At 38.4% G+C, this 20,947-nt stretch overlaps 1 protein-coding gene across 1 annotated transcript in view; it reads right to left on the bottom strand.

The window, feature by feature from the left end:
- The window catches only part of EFCAB6 (EF-hand calcium binding domain 6), a gene marked incomplete at both ends in the record, with an annotated part of 104,172 nt that overhangs the window by 69,562 nt on the left and 13,663 nt on the right, over positions 1 to 20,947 (bottom strand). Inside the window, 3 exon segments of the mRNA XM_082075704.1 lie at positions 1,207 to 1,324; positions 1,568 to 1,705; positions 8,009 to 8,157. Coding sequence (XP_081931830.1) covers positions 1,207 to 1,324; positions 1,568 to 1,705; positions 8,009 to 8,157 — 405 coding nt within the window.

The following is a 20,947-nucleotide window of genomic DNA, read 5'->3' as shown; positions in this document are numbered from 1 at the left end:
TCCACAGCTGCAAAGTAACACATCTGGATCCCTCTCTTGGAAGGAGCAGCTAACAGGGCTGCCTGGGACTCTGGCAGAGGCAAAAGGGGCATTGGGGCCTGTGCTGCTGTCCCAGGGCGGTCGGCTGCCTGAGGTGATGGCACAATTGACTTGTGCCCAGCGGCACACCGGTGGGACTGAGGGACGAGAACACTATGGATACAAATGGCAGATGCCAAACAAGTGTGACAGATAACAGAACTAGATAATAGAAACCTCCAAATGGAATTGTAGATAATAACTCATTCTCTGTTTCTAACGAGGTCTTGCAGGGGCTGATTTTTAGCGCTGTGCTGTGCAGGCTTTTTATGCACACATGCTACATATGTGTGTCTCTGTGTGTACGAGTATGTATAAACAGAATAAACACAGAGCTCTGTCTCTGAATATATATTTACACACATGTATGCATACACATGTGTACAAACAACCTGAAAAAAAAAAAAAACCTCAAAACTTTAAAATATCAGATGACCATAAATAACTGAAAGAAAAATTGAATGGTAAAATGATGAAGAGAACAACCCCCCGACACAGAATGATGGGTAAGAATAAACACAAGCAAAGAATAGGCTTTCTACTAAAGTCCTACACTGAGTAGTGGAGAAAATACGACACAATAGAGGTGGAATCTTAATTATAAGAAGCAGTTGCTCTTAAAGATTTGCAGGTCATAATATATAATCAACGCATAAATAAATTGTGAGTATGATGTTAACCACAAGAGACTCAGGCAATCCTTGGATGTAGAAACAGAGGAATGCTTAGCAGTACCAGAGAAGTTATATTATTTATTTTTCTGGTGCCAGTGCAACTTTGATGAAAGTGCCAATTCTCATTTCTGTCATAACATTTCATGAAACACACAGAAAAACTAGCGGGGGTTCAAAGGCAGCCACAGGGAAGATTAAAGAACTGGCCAACATGACTGCCAGTGATATTGTAGGAGGTCAATAATTTTTGTTTATCAGAGAGGTTGTTACAGATTATTTAGTCCCCGGTTGCACATATCTATGTTAAGGAAACCTGAAAAATAGACTCTCTGTGCTGCTGTAATAGAAAACAAAGACTGGCAGCCACCAGATCACTTTGAAGCAGATACGAGACACAAATGTTTAGCTGTAAGAGTAATTAACTAAGACAACACCTAAAAATAATTGCTTTTACTTCATCAAGCATAAGGAATTCTTGCTTTAAAGAGGGATAAGCATCTTGGATGTATCTGCACAGCTTTTGAAGAACAGTGTCACTGGAGAAAGCTTCATCTCCTCTAGCTGGATTTCCTCTGCAAGAGGAAAAAACACAGTCTTTGCAGTGCTTTCATGTCTTAAACTCTTTCGCTCACCGTGTTCTGCTCAGAGCGGGAAGAATAAATCACCTCATTAAGACTCAGGGTTTGATAGGATTCAAATAATTGTGTGCACTAGAGAAAGCATTGCAAAAAAAATTTTTTAACTGAATTTAATCAAGGGCTATCATTGAGTGGATACACTCCTTGTTTTCAATAAATATGTATACCGCAGGTTACTCACATAAAAAAGGAACTTTCTGCTTATGTTTTTTTCTCTTAGGAATTGTCTGCCTGCTTTCGAATGTGCTCCCAGGATCCTGGAATTTTTCTAAAAATTGTTGCTGAGCAATCTTACCTGTGGCTTTCAGTCCAAATCTGATATTAAATAGGAAAAGAGATTTAAAATATTTTCTTATAAAAACACTCTATGTTCCAAGTAGTATTTTGAGTTACAACGTCACATCATCACTATAATATCAACGTATACAGCATTCATAATTTGAGTAAGCTTGCTTAGCTTTTCTTTGTTACTAAATATGTAAACTGAGCCAAGTTATTTTCTCAGTTCCAAATGTCTAACAGTGGAAGAACTAGACCCCAAGTGAGAATTCATCTAACTAAATGTGTGTGCCTGTACCTGAGCGAGTCACTCTAAGTTGCCTTTATAGTCATTGGGGAGAAACAGGCACTTGCAGGACAGGATTCATCTCATCCTAAAGTAGACATCTAAAACTGCTTACATGAATCCTGCCTGTTGTTTCTCTCCAGTGACTATAAAATGGAGTCTAGGAGGAGCAGTTCAGGCATAGATGTTCACATTACACATGTCTAGAATGAGATAGTATTTAATGCATCTCTTCTCATTATTTACACATAACAGTAGAGAAACTAGCTAAGGGGAGTAGTATGTTGGGGTTTTTAAAATGTCATGATGTAAATTGTATCCAAATTTGAAAACTTTGAAAGCACTGGAAATGCTAAACTATGTTAAAAATTGCGGGAAGTTAACTAGTATCATATCCCATGAATAATTACTTTAAAATCAATAAGGCCCTGACACCATGACCCCCCCCAAACCATTGGCATATCCCTTATTCAGTTTCAATGGTACTGCAGAAAGCTCCAATGAGCCCGGCTAAATGAACTCCTATTTCAGGTGGTACTTTGTGGGCAATTACATCCCTCACATATTATCAGAAACATGCTGACTCGCTACTCTAGTCATCTCAGAAAGGCTTTAAAAACTCCTAATGCTCCTTAGAATGGTGGCAGATGGTGTTTAGAGTGTTTGTTAATCGGGGATGCACAGGACAAAGCTAAAAAATTACCAAATGCCATCAGAGGTATGCAAGACTTCCTGGATCTTTTACAAAAAACCCTCCAGTTTTTGGACAATGAGGCAGTTTCTCAAGCTCAGCCAAAAAAGCTAAAACCCCAAAGTTACAAGAATCGCAGCATTCAGGCTTTGGCTGACTGTAACCTGACAGCACGGGGCATCTAATGGGAGGGAACCTGACTTTTCACGGTGGTTCTGCCTGCGAACAGCAGGCACGCACCATGGCTCAGTGACTCAAGGGCTCAGCATCTCTGACCGCACAGGGAGCACCATTGCATCGGAGCCCAGAAAAGTTGCTGGGAAGGGCCAGGCACCAAAGTCTGAAGGTAAATGAAGACAGAGGCAGTGCCAGCATTCAAATTTTACCAGGGGAGCCATTTCATACCCTGCAGGGACGGGCTTTGCCAACAATGCTATTGAGGCATGGGTTATTAAAAAAAGCTGTGGGAAAGAGAGATATTTCCTATCTGATTATTGTCTTGGATAAATGAATATGAAACAAACAGTACGAAATAACAGATGATCTTTACAATAAGGCCAAGATAACAACTGTTATTTTGAGCCCCCAACTGAGATCCCTTCACACTCAAATGTCTATGGCCTACTAAATCACTCAAATCGCACTCCAGAGAGCAATTCTGCACTGAAAATGAGCAACCAGCCAAAGCTGCGTCAATCAGAGCAACAGACCTCTCCACTTCAAGCCTCCTTTCTCAGAAGCCCTGCAATTGCCTCTCAGGCTTCAGCAGTGACAATTGCCAAAATCCTGGAAGCTGAAGGGAACTTGGGAAGAAACACTAATGTGGATGTGTGAATGTCCGACATTACCAACTGTTATTTAGGTGCCATTGATCAGTCCACAAGGTGCAGTGGTTTTCTTCCATTCTGCAGATGGGTAATGGATGGTGGAGCTCTTCCAGTTCTGCCTGTGGCCGGCCAGCACAGCACTTTTCTCTTGCAGGTTTAATCATGGGAAGGGATGAATCAGGTCCTCACAGTCGGGGAGGAGGAGCTCCTCAGCATTAAGTTTCGAGGAACAGTTTGAAGAAATTGATATTTAGACAAAACTAAGTCAGTGAGAATAAAAACTGAGAGAGGATTTTAGGTTTTAGGGTTTTTTTAATTTCAAAAAAATTCCTCTTTATATTCATAATTCTGGCCCTCAAATTTCAAGCTGTGCCAGAAGGGCAAAAAGTAAAATATTTAGGTGCCATAGGCAGAATAACTGTGGCATAGACTGTAGGGCCAGAAAATCTGATCATATTTTTTGAGTAGTAATCTAGCATTTTATCTGCTATAGTAGGCAAGCTAACTTATTAAAGTAATAAAAATGAATTCTACATGGCTTTTTGGAAGTATGCTTGTGTTAAGTCCAAGTACAAAAGAGTATACTTGCAAAAGAACTGACTGATTAGAGCTGTAGCAATATGGATACCTGATAAAAACACATGATGTATCACCTTGTAATGATCCAATACAGAATACTATTAATTGAGAAATTTTTAATCGTCAATGCCTTAGCATCTGATACTTCTATACAAATATTAAAGAAATAGCGCATGAGTTTAAAATTACCTCTGCTGCTGAAAAATGCCCTTGTGTTTTAAACTGATATTATGTTCACCAAAGACTTGACCAACTGAGCACAATGATTTACCTTATATCACAAATAAAAGTCACCAATTAGAAATCCTGGCAGCCACCAGAAAACAAAGTCCTAAAAGTTAGTCCCTCTGTTGGCAAAACCTTCATACTGGTCATGTATGATTTGCTCCCAGCCATCAGCAAAAGTATCCTTCACTCACACCCCTCAGCCTGTAAAGGGGCACAATCCACAGTGAAACTCCAAAACATAACCAAAATATTTTTCAGTCTATGCAACTCTTTATATAACCTCAAGTTCACAATATTTTACTCCCAAGTGAAAGAATTTTCAAGAGTAGAAATGATAGAATTCAGAGAACTCAGGACTCGAGGAGTCCTTTGGATGAAGTTCACCTCAATAGTCTGTCTCTGATGTATTTGATCTTGCCACAGTGGGGACATGTACTGAGAGATAAGTGCATGGGTAATCTGGTCCTAAACCAGTCAGGGATGAAATCCTAGCTGAAGTCTAAGGAAAAATTGCATCAGCTTCAATGGGCCCTGAATTTTATATCAGGAGCCCATGAGATGTAAATACCTCAAACAACCATAAAATGCTGTCATGTATTATTTCTTATAAACAGCTCCTTGGCACATCTCATGTCATTATTTAAACAGGATCTTAAAAATACTGAAATCAGGTCCCTTGCCCATCAATTATTATTACATTTATTATCAGCTACAATGAAGTTACTTCATTATTAGAATTAGATTACTATGAGGAACTTTTGCTGTTGCTCCATTCACCTGGTGGATCTTTTGAATTACATTATCTGAGAAATATTTCCTAAGAGATACAGCATACACAGGCTCGAACATTTCTGTTTACAGCATCATTAAAATGTCACTATATTTTTCAAATCCTAGAGAATACTCCACTGGAAGAATACATTGCAGAAAGCTTTCCATTATGAAACTACTCTTAAGAGCAAGATCTGCTTTGAGATTTAAACTAGCAAGTGACATGAATTGAAAAAAAATCAACCAAAACTATAATAGTAATTTTTTGACAAAGTAATAGTTGATCATTGTTGTATCACATTGCGAATGACTAGAAGCAAACCAAATTTATCTGCTGAATGCACAAAGCAATATGGTTGCTGCAGATGACACTCTCATACAGCATCTGCTGCTGTAAAACGTATATCTGCACTGAGCTCTTTACAGCTAACTAGCGCATATAAAGAGAAAAAAAAACCAACAAAAAAACCCCGCTCAACTGATTATTTACATGGATGATCCTATTCTTCCAAGAATTTAAAACTGATAAACTATAAATTGTGGAATCTTTACGCAGTAATGCATGATTTGGTAACTGACCTCTTTCACATTGTATGATTTAGGTGTCTGTTGGAGAATGGCTAAGAGAGAAAGGGCATGGCTCCAGAGACCCTCTCTACGAAGAGGATCTCTTCTAGTTAGCATGAGTAGGCCTCAGTTAGCATGAGCTGAGCAAGGGTAAGTGGGAAGGTACTGACCGAGAGAGGCCTGGGTCACTCTCGGTCAAAAGAGAGCTTCAGTAAACAAAGTTCAGGAGGCAGCTCCGAGATAATGAGGGAGTCACATACCAGAGAAACCACAGAAGGGGATGGGCTCATTATGTATGCTATCAAATCGGTGTCTGACGAGTAGGCATAATTAATAGAATTGCCATAAATAGAATTGCTATAAATAGAATTGCTATAAATATAATTGCTATAAAGGTCTGCTATAAATAAAATTGCTATAAATAGAACTGCTATAAAGGTCTGTGCTCAGCATTGCTATAAAAGTCTGTGCTCTGCATCAATAAATCGAAGTATGCTTATCACCCACATTGGGTCGGCTGCATTTCTTCCTCCGTCGCTGCAGGCCAGAACCCATGCCGGGGTCTCGATCCCCGACAGGTGCCTTGTCCTGTTGGTGTAAGCTTAAGCAACATTTTGGAGTAAAAATGCTGTGTAAGAGTTAAGTTGTTCTTCCTTTCTCTTTGACTGGCCATATGCCCTTGGCACTGTTGCCAACAAGTATAAAGTATATTCTGGCAGTTTTCTTCTCACAGTTTTTGGTTTCTGAGTACAAAAGATTAATCATGAGAGATCCTGGTCTAGATTTAACCAAAAGCCACAAAAACATCCATTGCTGTGATGTTTTGGCTTCTAAAAGGAAATATGAATTTAGTAAGTTAGTCAGCATAAGCTGAAATGATCCTGTCCAGGAAGTTGTAGTTTGGAAATTGTCCTGTGGCCTAAACTCTGTCTGCTGAGATCATTGAGGCCGGGCTGGAAAATGTTTTCTATCCATTTATCTTCTATACCCTATACTGCCCACAAGATGACTTGAATTTTGGTCGTAAAACTGCAAAGATGCCTTGTTAATGTAAAATAGTACATTAACTTGAACCCAGTAGTTGGCATGATTTCTCAAGCTTCACAGCAGTATTAATAAAAATATTGACAACGTAAAAACCTAAGTTCAAAATTTTTTTGCCTCATTTCAGCTTAAATTCAAATTTCCAGGTATGAAATTCCTTCACTGTTGTGCTGGTTTGACTGAAAATGAGTTAATTTTCTTCATGCAGTTAAAAACCTTGTTTTTCCATGGCTAGAACGCTCATTATTTGGACTTAGTTTGAGAACAAGAGATAACACCCCAGCACAGAGTTAATGTTTTTAATTGCTGTGGTCTGAGAGCCAAGGACACTCTGAGGACTCTGCCTACAGGTGTGAGGCATTGAGAAGGGGGGCATGGATGGGGCAGAGCTTGACTGACATCCAGACTGATCAATGAGAGTGTTCCATCCCATAAGCATCATGCTTCAGATATAAGGAGAGATGGGCCTTCTGCTCTTCTCCCTTCTGCTCGCTCTCGCTCTAGGGCACAGCCAGGGGAGTTTTGGTCAGGATGTCTGGTTCGGCTTTTACCATTTTGCAGAGGCCTCTGAACCTTTCTGCCTCTTTTTCCTCTTTCTTCTCTCTTTGGGATCAGCTGTCGGGACCGGGTGCCATTTCCTGGGACCGGCTGCTCAGCGTGTTCATGAGGAATTGCCTCGAGTACCTTTTATTTCTATTTTATATATATATATTTACCAGTAGTGTATTAGCATTTTGTTATTTTATTAAATTGTGTTTATCTCAATCCAAGTCTCTCCCTTCCCTTTGAGCAGCTATCATGGTTGTATTGCTAGCTCGAGTTAAACCACGACAACTGTGCAGCACAGAAGTGTCCCTTTAGTTATCTTTTCCAGTGATAATGAGCAGTGCAGAGTGAAAGCTCTCAGCATTCGTTCATTCCTTCACTTTAGTTTCACTTCTTCTCCCTTTCTTTTCCTTGCCACACCAGCATATTTTTAAAGGAGAGTCTTGTAGAGTCACACTGTCACCATACAAATATGGTGCTCATGGTCATGAAGCTGCTCTTCCAGCAAATTCGCACCATCCTACATCACTAGTCATTTGAATGCAGGAGAGTAATGCTCCCTTTAGGAAATTAAATCCAAATTTGTGAGCAAATAGAAGAAAGCAGCAACTTAAAGCTTCTACTTCATCAAACCTATATACTGCAAAAAACTTGGTTTTATACCCAGCTGTATCAGCTTTTACATACTGTAACACAGGCACAAGTAAGATGAATTAATGATGGTAGTCGCAAAAAGCAATAACAAAGTTATAAGGTGGCAGTGATAAAAATGTCCCCTAAGAAAATAATATGATTCTTACCTATTCATTAACTCTTGAAAAGTTTCATTTGGCAAAAGAAATATAAAGCCATTTATGACTGACTTCAGGTAATCCAAAGGTACAAATCTACTCCAACTGACATCAATTGCTCTGAAGGCTTTTTCAATGTCCTGATAGGATGAACACAGCTGTAATGAATATGATTTATAGTGTTTTGTTCAGAAAAATCAAGTTCATGAAGCTTTTAAGACAATGATGCATTTTTTACAAGACTTTTTCAAATGTTTTTCTCTGTGAACAGATCAAATAGGTTACCCTGGCATGCTCTGACCGTCAGATGTTTAATTAATAAGCTCACTACAAAACAGTATTCCCAGTCACACACTCTCAAATGACAGGTCAGACAAGTTTCTCAAATAATAACTCTGTCTCAAAATTCAGAGCTAAAAGTACTTGCTGGATCAGCCTGCTTGATAACATCTGTCTTAAGGTAACTTTAAAACCATCCACTGCATAACCTAGTATCAAAGTTCCCTTTATTAAAATGGGTTGTTAGCACAATGGACACTGGAAAACGTTAGAAGACATGGAGTAGTTATCATAGCTGTTGTGTAAACATATTACACATTTCTTTGGTTATTTTTTTTAATTCATGGGCTGTTGCAAAGGAGCTATGTGGGTATGTTTTTGCTTATGGGACCTGTAAAATGCCTGGAAGTTGACTTACTGCAGATTTTGATAAGGCTCATGAAACAATAGTAAGACTGGTTTGTTTTTCTAAAATGTTAGCTCACACTGGGTTGTTGAATACTGCAAGCATCCCTGAGGCTTTTCTCCCCCCACCATTTTTTGACAAGTACCCCATCTGCTTCTAAGCTGATTATTGTTCATTCAAAACTGCTGAAATCCCAGTGTAAAGATAATGTATAGAGAGACTTTAGAAAGCCCAAAATAAACATCAAGGACTGGGAAGGCTTGTAAGGTGAGATGTACTGTGTTTCCAATCCAGGCCTTGACCTCCATATCAAAGACACACAAGATGAAAAAGAGTCAAGATGTTGAATGTCCCTGTAGCCTTGTTTGTCCCTCCTCTCCTGTCTTTTCAAGGCTGAGAAAGCACAGTAACAGGTCTGTGTAATCGAGTTTGTAGCAGAATATGCAGTCTCAATGCACAGTATGGGCTTCTCTTTCTTAGAGAGTCAGGATTTTCATGACAGAAAGGCACAAGAGTGAGTGTTGGGAAATTTTGTTTCTTTTCACCTTCCCAATAAAGCAGGTGGAACACAGTTATGTTCCATCATCACACTCCCCAGCCCTCTTCAATTAAGGTCACATTTAAGGGTACAAGGAGAGCTGTATTGCCACGTCCATTCCACCTCCAGTCTCTATTCAAAGCTTGCCACCACATATTAGAAAAAGTGTGTTTCTGCAGTAACACCTATCCACTAATGATTTATTTCATGCAGGTCAGAAAACCATTGTCAGACAAGGATAACTAGTCATCACTCAGTGTAAATCATTACTTATTTTGATCTGACAGAGTGATCTAGCAATTCACATTATGAAACACCTTAGCCATCAAGCTTTGATGCACTCTCATTTCATTTTAACCTAAGGAATCTGGAGTTCCAATACATATGTTTTTAATGGTGTGAATCTAATAAGCAAGAATTGAACACACAAAATAAAACAAAACTGCTGCTTTTGCTATCCGACTTTAAAAGCAAACAAGAAACCCTGTGCATGGAATTAGTTCATAAAAGACGTTAATATAATTAACTGTCCTCAATGCTTGGCAATTTTTGTGTGGTGCCTGTCTCAGCTTCTCCACTTGTCAAAATATCCCAAGGTATCAATGGCACTCCCTCACCTTTTCTCAAATGCCTTCTCAGGGCTCTCCAGACTGCACTCTGTATTAGCTCACTCAGCTGGTGAATGCTGTAGAAAAATTTTTGCTGGTAAAGGCTGTAGAAAAGGTTTTTTCTGTTTCTGTTCCTTCTCTTTTACTTTCTGGCAGATTAGTGCTGTTAAGAAAACTAATTTGGCAAAGTCCACAGCTTTATCAAAGAAATAAAGCCATCTAAAACCCTTAAAGGCTGTTTTTGTTAACTGGATCAATCTTTATCTACAGACCAGAACAAACCAAACCTGAAATACAACCTCATTATATTTTCTTGTATTTCAAACTTGATCAGCAGTTCAAAATTATGCTAACTAATCTGTGCATTTGTTGTTTAAAATGTAATTCACATAACTTACAATCTTAAAAGGTAATTTTATTACATTTAATATCAGAAGGCACCACTAGAAGGAAACTCTTTCCTTGTCAGTATGTTTCCAAAATGATTCACTACCAAAAATATACAAGGTGTTTCAAAAAGATGGACCCAATTTGAAAATACTTATATTTGAAATTTGGTCCATCTTTTTGAAACACCCTGTATTTTCAGGAAATGGAAGACAATGTCCTTACAGACCTTTCATAATAAACATGCCTGTTGACTTTCAAAAGGCTCTTTTCTTTCCCATTCCCTTCACATACTCCCATCTCACTGTCCCACAGTCCTTGGAAGAGCTTGCAGTTACTATGAATCAAACAGCTCTCCTCAGTGATGCCCCATCAAAAAAAAAAACCCAGCTCATTTTGTGATGGTGATCTGTTGTATACCGCTCTATTTAATGTGCTGTTGGCACATACACTCCTTGGGGTAACGATTCTGCTGTGGATGTGTTATATTTGATTCAGAGCTCAGCAGCAACCACTGTGATGGCCAAGACACAGGTATTTTGAGAACCTGGTGCACAAAGAGTATGTGCAGCAAACTCTTTCAAAGGTTATTCCAGTGGGGATACTTAGGAAACAAAAATGCTGTTCTGTATGGAAAAGAATACTCAAGTGTGACAGCTCTGTGCTTAGGACACGCTCTCCACTGTTCCCTCTGCCTGTTCAGTTGCCTGCTAAAAACAGATTTTCCCTCATGTTTAAATAAAGCTGTGTTTCTTGTGACTTAAAATTTTGAAAATTGTTTGTGTGAATGCTCAATTCCATTTAGAACTGCCCCATTTCAATTTAGTTCTGGTTGGGTACTAATAATTATTGAACAAATGTCACTCATTTTTGCACCTCAAAAGCGCACCAGAGAGGTTACCACTCGTTTATCTGGATGATTTTTGAATCTATGTTTCGACTTGATCAGTATTTTTTTTATGTAACTACTTCACATGGACAAGGCTTCATTTCTCCACGTGGGTGAGTGAAAGAGATGAAACTGAGAATCAGAGGGCAAGAGGTGAATTCAAGACACTGTCAGTACAGTAGGGCTGCAGGAACAACCCATAGGCAAGGTCTCTGAATGTCTGAGGCACCCTATGGTGGAATGAGTGGGAAGGTTGTGTCCCATGCCCCGTTAACTAAATGGGTTAATTATGAGGGTTGATCATTCACAATGCAAGGTCCAGGTGCCTTAACTGATAAGATTATTCCTCCACAATTTCAGTATCCCACATGGAAAAAAAATCTTTATTTCTGGAAAAAATCTTTATATTTACTTCTATTAATGGTTTCAAACCAATCTTTGATAGTATTGCACAAACTTACAAGCCTCTATATAGTCACACCATGGCCATGTAAAATGGTGTGAAGAAAAAGTATTATTAAAATACTAGATATCGTGACTTCATAATTTCAAAAGTGTTCAGCTTCTGAAGTCAATGTGAACTGTTGGTATTCAGGGCCTTTGAACACTGGGCCATCTTTCAAAATTGGTTCTAATGTAATTCCTGCCACTCAAAGGAAGACTTCTTGTCAGGAAGAGGATAATAATAATTCACACTCTGGACTTCTGGCTTCTCTTTTCTGGAGCAGGACAGATTTTTTTTTTCATTCTTCTATAGTTCTCTAAATGAAGTGCTAAATTTCAAGTAGTACAAATGAAAGAAACAATGTTTGAAGCTAATGCTGTTTAGCCTGCAAAGTACAAGTAATATTTACTGGCTTTCTTCGGCATAGATAAGTTTAAATGCTTCTTTTTAAACAAAAATAAATTTTAAAATAGTTAGCATTTAACCTCACACTCATGAAAAATCCTACTGCCAAAATATCATACATGTACAAATGTGATAGAGAAATACCCTGTTAAATACACTAAATTAAACTTCAAGGTATACAAAGAGATTGACATTATTTTAATATGTACTGAAAGGGCCTTTCTCACTATCTTGAGCACCTTCTTAAACTCATAGTTACATTCACATTATGGGTAAATCTGGCAAATTTTTGCTGTGTAACCTCTCAAACACAAGCTTTTTCATCCATGTACAGGGCTAAATCTCTTCACTGCCTCCATTCATCCAGCAACTGGATTACTGAAACACTTTTTCTGCCTTTGAGGAAAACAACCGTGTCCTGATCTTATCAATGACTCTTCCATAAACAACAAATATAGGCTAATGCCCTCATTTTAAGGATCTCCATGGCTCACATCCTCCATACCAATCACCTTTCACTCAGAGAAGACCCTTGTGCGACCTTGGATTGTCCTGTTCTTGCAATTTCAAACAAATACATTTTGTATCTACTCTTATGCTGACCCTCATATTTCAGAGAACCTGCCCATACATATTCACAGATTGACTTAGTTACTGACCATCAATCCTTCTTAAACACCTTTCTTTCGGTTAAGGTCTACAAAGGCATTCCCAACACTCCAATAAATTAGGTTTCTGCTGTTCTTGAAACTACTCTTGTCATGCTGACAAAAAAAGTCTTACTGTCACCTGGACCTCCCCAACCTGTCCAAGTTCACTGTTTGTTTCCTTAGAGTGTAAGTTATTTTTCACAAAGACCACCTGTGAAGATCAGTATGATTGAATACAGGGTGAAAACTGAGGTTCCCAAGTGCTGCAAGATTCCAGGTTGCAGTAACAAATGTTTTATCTGGGGTTTATGAGCTTGTAATGGTGATTTTAAATTTTGGTCCATGTAATGTGTTACATTTTGATTTTAAAGACAGTTTTCACACACAGTTGGTGGAATTTTCCAAGCCAAAGGAAATCTGTCTTCTTTTCCTCCCTGTCCTAGTTGTATCTGGTAAGAACCAGAGGCTATCAATGTCCTACAAAATTGCAAACCAAATCCATCAAGGTCAACAGAACTACTTCTATTGTTTTAACTGGAAAGAGGAAAAGCACCCAAGTTTCCATTCCTTTTCTGAGCACATACCTGGAACTTTATTATCTGTGCTTTTTCTTTAACTGTCTATGTTCATGCCAAAATTCTTCAGAAATGGTTATAGCCCATCACATTAGAGTCTTTAACACAGTAACAGTTCCAAAGCCTGGAGAAAATAGCAGTTTTTTAGAGGACACAGCTATTCTAGATCATACTTGTAGTGAACTGCAGAAGTAGGAAATTTATGAAATCTTTATAAACGTAATATGTAAAAGATTGTGAAATACAACTAAGCTGTGAATTATTTTTTTATACCTTCCTACTACACTTTTTTCTGGTCTCTTTCCTCTGCCGGAGGTTGTCTATAGTATACAAGTTGTCTGTATAATATCATTCAAATCCTACATACAGTGCCATTTTCTTGGCCATCTACATGAACATGAATTTTAATGTATCTGCACAAGGATATTTCTCTTCTAATACTATCAGAATATTATGATATTCTTAAACAAATTCCAGTGTAACTTATGATTAAGTCATACCTAAACTCTGAAGCAATTTGTATGGATTTTATATCAGGCTAGAAAATTTGCAGCAGCTTAATTTGGATTAAATGGGAACCTCACTTTGCAATTAGAACTCATTTCCAGATGGTATTAACTTCTACAGCTTGGAAATTACTCTTTGATTGGAAATGTTTATTTTCTAGGTATTTCTCCTTATTGGCCCTGAAGTTGTTAATACTGTATACACTTGCCATCCTCAGATTGTATACTGCTCCATGAGGTAATCAGCACAATGAACCACACTTGAAGTGTTTCTGCACAAATGTGCGCAGCATGAGGAACGAGCAAGAGGAGCTGGAAGTTCTGGGTGCCATAGGATAAAAAGCATATAAAGCTACTAGAGAGTGTCCAAAGAAGGCTACAAAGTTGGCGAACGGTTTAGAGGGGAAACCATATGAGAAGTGGCTGAAGTCACTGGGTTTGTTCAGCCTGGAGAAGAGGAGACTGAGGGGAGACCTCATGGCGGCTTCAGCTTCCTCACAAGGGGAGGAGGAGGGGCAGGCGCTGAGCTCTTCTCTCTGGTGACCAGTGACAGAACCCAAGGGAATGGCAGGAAGATGTGCCAGGGGAGGTTTAGGTTGGACGTTAGGAAAAGGTTCTTCACCCAGAAGGTGTTGGAGCACTGGAACAGGCTCCCCAGGGAGGTGTCACGGCCCCAAGCCTGACAGTGTTCAAGAAGAGACCGGACAACACCCTCAAACACATGGTGTGAACTGTGGGGTTGTCCTGTGCAGGGGCAGGAGCTGGACTCAATGATCCTTGTGAGTCCCTTCCAACTCAGGACATCCTATAATTCTATGAAATATTTGAAAAAAACGAGCAGTTTTCACCTTTCAGAATTATAGTTTTTTACAGAATCCAGGATCAGTTTATCATGTTACTGTGGGATTTATTTCCAGTCCCCTTCAGAAAATACTGCTGTGACTCATGCTTATGTTTCATCTTCCTAATGATGGAACCTAGAAAGATGTAGTTTTTAAAATGAAAATTAAAATTCCATTGCATAAAGAGGATCCATAAAGTCTAAAGCTAAAATGGTACTATTAGAATACTTTGTGTATCACAAGCAACTAAGTTTCTCTCAACTTCTTTTGCATTTAGCCCCATAATTAATCTCTAAACACATCACAACTTCTGTTTGATTAAAGCATGTCTGACAAAAATGCATCTCATTAGTTCTGACAAATTTGTTCCAAGGATTAATAGCCGAAGAACTGATTGCTTTATTTTTTCATTTGAATTTGTCTATCTAGTGAAGATACTACACCATAAGATGTAGTGACCTCTTAAGCTCCCTTTTCAAAGGCTAAACAGTTTAGGTGTTAACATGAAGCTCTAAAGCATTCACAACATCCCTTGAATCACGACTGTAGCTTTTTTTTCCCCCCCACACACACAGCTTTCCAGCATCCTGGGAATAAGGCTGTGTTTTGGTTTTGACTTTGACAATATCTGAAAATAAAAGCCTGATTTCTAGTCAGTACTTTTTCTAGACACCTTTGGGACGTTAATCCTTTCGGAGAGCCAAGATCTTATGAAAACAGACAAATACCACTACTTGCATCAACATGGGGAGTGAGGAGGAGAAATTCCACTTGCAATTTATGGGACCATTTAGGTGATAAAGAGAACCAGGTTAGCCATTTGGTAAATTCCATTTAGGACAAGAAAAGGGAGCTGCACTGTAACATACCCTATCTTTGTCTCTACTCTTTGGGTTGTATGGCACAGTGTGAAGGTATGATTAGTGGCTAAACTCATTATAATTCCATCACATTTGTGGGGTTCTGAAAGACAGGAATTCCTGATCACAATATTAAATATACTTTATAAACTTGGGAAGGCATTGACTTGTCTCTTGCCTCAGTTTCCCATTTGTAACAATTGAATTATAATCCTGCCTAACCCATGGGGCTATCCTGACTATCACAACAAACCACACACCTGTTTTTGATGCATATAAGCCATGGGTATATGCATAATTCATAGCGGACTTCTCTTCCCCAGCAATTCCCCCATCATATTTTGCCTTGAGCCTTCTCTTTGTGTCTTACTAGAGGGCAAGGATTATCTGTGAATTTATTTTCAATAAAATTTTAAAGGGATTAAGATTATGTTAGCTGTGAGTTGTATATATGGAAATACAGAATGAATATACAGACAGTACTCTGACATATGTTAAGTGTGGTAGAATGTGATATGTCTATGACAAAATCGGTAGATTTGATTCCACCTTGAACAAGCTTTTCATGCATACATTCAAAATAAAAGGAATACTTCAAAAAAATTTTACAACTAGATTATTTGAGGATTGACAGTTTTATTTTACAAAAACGCCATGAGAAAGATCAGGTTAATAGTAAATCTCACATCAGGAATAATACTTTGACATATTTTAGAAGCATCTGAAATTCTCCCTTGTTTACAGCTCAGTTTTTGATCTACCAAAAAAAAACCCCAACCTAAAACAGAAAACAGAGACGTACACAAATTACCACAGCCTTACAACGGAACAGGAACACTCTTCAGTCATTATCTTACATTAGTGACAGTTTTCAGCAACCCATGGGGTACTCTGCTTTCTGTTGCATGAAAACAGTTGCATTCCTTCCCCTAGGAACTTTCTACTGCTACTCTTGGGCAATTTCTGCTGTTTTGAACAAGATAGCTTATTACGGATCTGCATATAACAAGGCTGGAAAGTCAATCCCATTTAATAAACAAATAGAAATACAGAACTAATCAGTGGTTCAAAAATCACACTTTTGCCCTCTGTTCTTAATACTCCAGCTTCTTATGCAGGATCCCCATGAATGGACAAGGACCACTGTCATGCCTGGCACACCATTAGTATCCTGCCCCTTCTGTAAGGATGTGGCTGTCTGGACTTGTAACGAATGGAGACTGCGTCGGTCTTTGCAGCAGCCATTAAAATTGGGCCAGAGCCTCTTTTCATGATAGAAATCAATAGGAGTCTTGCTCTTGCCCTCTTCTGGGCATATGAAAAGAACACAAATTATGTAGCATGATTCTTGATTGATCTATGTTAATATGCTTTAAAAAACCCAAATTATTGGTCCTAATCATCACAATGATTAGTTTGTTTTCATAAATTTATTGACAAAGGAATGTATTCCCAAAGACTGGCTTTAAACGCTGACAGCAGCTTTTTTTATTATCTTCTATAGAGGGAAGGAGGAAAACAAATACTACACACAGGATGATTCAGAAATCCTAAATTATGGTCCTCATCTGCTTGCTCTCTGGATGTGGTGGGTCTCGGTTTTTTCTCTCAAGTAACAAGCAACAGGATGAGAGGAAACTGCCCCAAGTTGCACCAGGGGAGGTTCAGATTGGATATTAGGAAAAAATTCTTCACAGAAAGGGTTGTCAGGCACTGGAAAAGGCTGCCCAGGGAAGTGGTGGAGTCACCATTCCTGGAGGTGTTTAAAAGGCGTTTAGATGAGGCTCTTAATAACATGGTTTATTGCTAGAGTTAGGTTACGGTTGGACTCAATCTTGAGGGCCTCTTCCAACTGAAATTATTTTATGATTCTATGCTAATATCTTTGCACTCACTGGAAAGGGCAACAAGCCTCAGGTATCTTAAGTTAGTCATGGGCTTGTCTTGTCCTTCCTCTCATTAAATGATTTCCCTATTTATTTCTATGACTTCTCCATTTCCTTATTTATAAAACCTAAACCAATTAATAGGTCATCATCTGAAAAAGATTCCCATACCTGCTTATGGTCTATACCTGCTTGAATTTGATCACTGTTTCCTCTCTACACCCAAGATGGAAGGATTGCATAGAAACTAGCTGAAAATAATGAAAATACGTTCATTACATTCAAAGGGCACTGGATCAGACCCTCTCTAAAGCCCTGTTCTTGCAAACATACAGTCTTTCAGAGCATGTGCATGCCAACTACTTTAACTTTACTGCTAGTTTTGGCTTTGATAGGATGAAGCATCTAGTCCTGTGCAGCCATAATATTCTTTAATCAGTGCCATGAATACAGCTGGACTACCCAGATCCACAATGAGAGATCTTTGCACAAGTTTTGCTTAAAAATTAGAAGGCTAACACATATCTCAGTGCCAATAAGACTATTACGCAAACATGCTTGTAAGTTCTTATGGATCTTATAAGAAAGATGGGCACAGACACTTTAACAGGGCTTGTAAAAACAGGACAAGGCGTAATGGTTTCAAAGTAAAAGACAGTAGATTCAAACTTGATATAAGGAAGAAATCTTTTATAATGAGGGTGGTAAAACACTGGCCCAGGTTGCCCAGAGAGGTGGTAGATGCCCCATCCCTGGAGACATTCCAGGTCAGGCTGGACAGGGCTCTGAGCAACTTGATCTAGTTGAAGATGCCCCTGCTCATTGCAGGGGGTTGGACTAGATGGCCTCTTAAAATCCCTTCCAACCCAAACTAATCTGTGATTCTAAGCACAAGAAAGCTAAGTATTGTTCTATACATTTTAAAGTCTACATTTACTTTTAATTTCAGCATATATTCCTTAAGCAACACTTCATCTGAAATTATTTTTTTAGTTAGTAATTTTCAAAACATTGAAGCTGACAATGCACATTTAATAAGCATAGAAATGGCTTCTGGTTTCCTAAGTATCAAAATATGCTAATTATAAGCACAACTATTCATTATTTTCCTACTTTCTATTTTTACACAAGTACAAATATCTCCTAATTGTTAAAATTGAAAAACAAACAAATGTACCCATTATACTTTTTATGAATCCAGCCCATTGTTCAAGGAAAAGAAATCATTCTTTACACAAAGATTTGCTCTAAAATTGCTGCCAAAGAAAATAACCTTGAGTTATTTGCTACATAACTGCCACATGAGTACATTAAAGGTGCCTAGGGACAGCTTCGTCTTGAGCATGTGACTTTTAAGAAAAAGCTTTCAAGTTCTATATTTAAAAATTGCTGCCATATCCCTTTTCTTTCTCTGATTTTTAAATTAAATCCAGTTAGCGCATATAGGAATAGGTCGGACAAGTTTTGTTTCTATGTTTTCAGTCTTTTATCTAATAATGAAGTCTTGTATTGCCTGGCTGCAAGGAATTCAGGATCTAATTGGGATATTAAGAAAAAAGGTATATATATTTCATGGGTGGTTTACCCCACAAAACTGGAGAATGTAGCCCTGATATGAAACCGGCGTAACTGTCCTGACCATTAGGATCAAGACTGCCCAAACATGAAACCCTAAAAGCTGAAGTCCTGGGATCTCATCTAGGAGATTTATATTTTTCACATAATCAAGCAAATCTTTAGATGGGAGGTCCATCCAAAAAAAGTTTACTTCTTTCTAGCAGAGGCTGGTTTTCAAAACTCTTAGATTCTGCGGGTTTTTATCAGAAAATTTTTAATATCCTTTTGGTGAGCTAATATAATTACTCTGCCTCCCTGGAGCTGGGCTGGCCTATCTGAAAGAAATGCTATGAGTGCACACAGGGCTCTCTGGTAGAGTTTGTGGATCCAAAACACATTTCTGAAAATGAATAGTTTCCCCTGACTACACAGTAAGTGTCCCCAGTCCAAAAGATATGTATGGGCAGTGCCTTATGTCAGGATCTTGACAGAAAAAGTGCTCTTAATAATCACAGGACTGGCCCAAAGTCCATTAAAGTTAATTGAGAGACTCAACATTGTGTCCCAGAACAACCGTAACAGGATTATGGCAAAAAGTATTTGTTAATAAATCCAGGGCAAATATTCAGCAGGCTCTGGCTTGAATCAGAAACAGCTGCAGAGTCCAAAAGCAGAAATCAATTCAGGAGACCACACTGTGAAGGGACAGCAGGAAGAAAAGTGGCAGCAGAACTTGATCCAAAGAACGATATTACTTTTATTTTCTTCCAGATCAACGTAGAAAGAAGCAGTTTAAGTGGATTATATTACATTACATTATATTACATTATATCTAGTTCAAAACTAGAAAACCTGAAAGACAGCAGTGCCCCAGGCCCTATCAAATAAGATGCATTTTCTCTAAAAATCACAGTCACAGGTCCACGCTATGAAAGATACACTCTCCAGAAAAATGTTACAGACAATTATATCAAAGTAACATGACCCAGCAGCTAGCTGAGCATCCAGTGCCCTAGAACATCCCTGGACCCACAGCTTTGAAGCAGAGGTTCTTTAGATATAGAGAAACTTCACCAGGAAACTCAAAAATAGAACAACATTTCTTTCTGATGAAACCAACATTTCAGGCTGCTGGGTTTGGACTATGACACTCCAATCTTTTGCCCAAGGAGGGTAGCTGAGTGGGAATAGATACATCTAAACACTCTAAAAAGGCCTTTAGCATTTACTTCACCAGCCTGCATACCTGCCTTTGACATGTAAGAAGCCTGGGACTTACTGACTTTTGAAAAGGAATTTCATGGATGGTGATTTGGTAAATTGAAATGTTCTGTGGGAGACCCGTTTTGGTTAGAGTTTTTGCTGTTTGCTTTGGATTTTTCCAGTTTCTTAGCTACTATCAGCAGTACAGATTCTTGGAACAGTCAAGTGACTCAATAAGGTCCCTAATATACAAGAAAAAGTATTGTGCTTGCCCAATTTATCAGGAATTTAGAGGAAGACATATATACGCTTGAAATAGTGGAGGACATTTAGATTCAAATTTCTTGGATTGCTTGTGCCTCCCCAAACACCTATGATACAGATAAAACAAACCCAGTCAAAATGATGTAAGTCACCTGGACAATGTTGTTTTAGGGCATGATGATTACAGGATGTATCATTTTTGCACATTAATAAATGTGCAGGCAGAGGAGAAGAGTACACTCATCTGTTTTATGCTGTCCTTGAGATTTAACCAGATGAGTGCAAAATTGTCAGCACAGAAGTGAATTTAGCCCACGGTTTTAACCATGCTTTCAAAAGAAAAGCATTTTATTCCTTTGACTAGGCCATCGTTCTCCTTCCCTAAACATGTTGTTAACATTAATTATCTTGCAATTTGTACTTTGAGAGGAGAATACACTTTCAGTTGCTTTAAGGTTCATCTATAATAAGAAATTAAGGTATAATTTGGGTATATTTAAACACTCTCAAATTTAATAGGCTTCTTCAAGAGTCATTTGTGTGATATTCCATCAACAAGAAAATAAATATTACATTTTACCTCTCCATTATTTCTGATATTCTGTTGTTTCATAGAGAGGTAACACGGTACCATTATATTTATTTGTC

Source organism: Streptopelia decaocto, assembly GCF_964273445.1.
Source record: "Streptopelia decaocto genome assembly, chromosome: 1".
Lineage (NCBI taxonomy): Eukaryota > Metazoa > Chordata > Aves > Columbiformes > Columbidae > Streptopelia > Streptopelia decaocto.
This window is presented reverse-complemented; position numbering and strand designations above follow the sequence as displayed.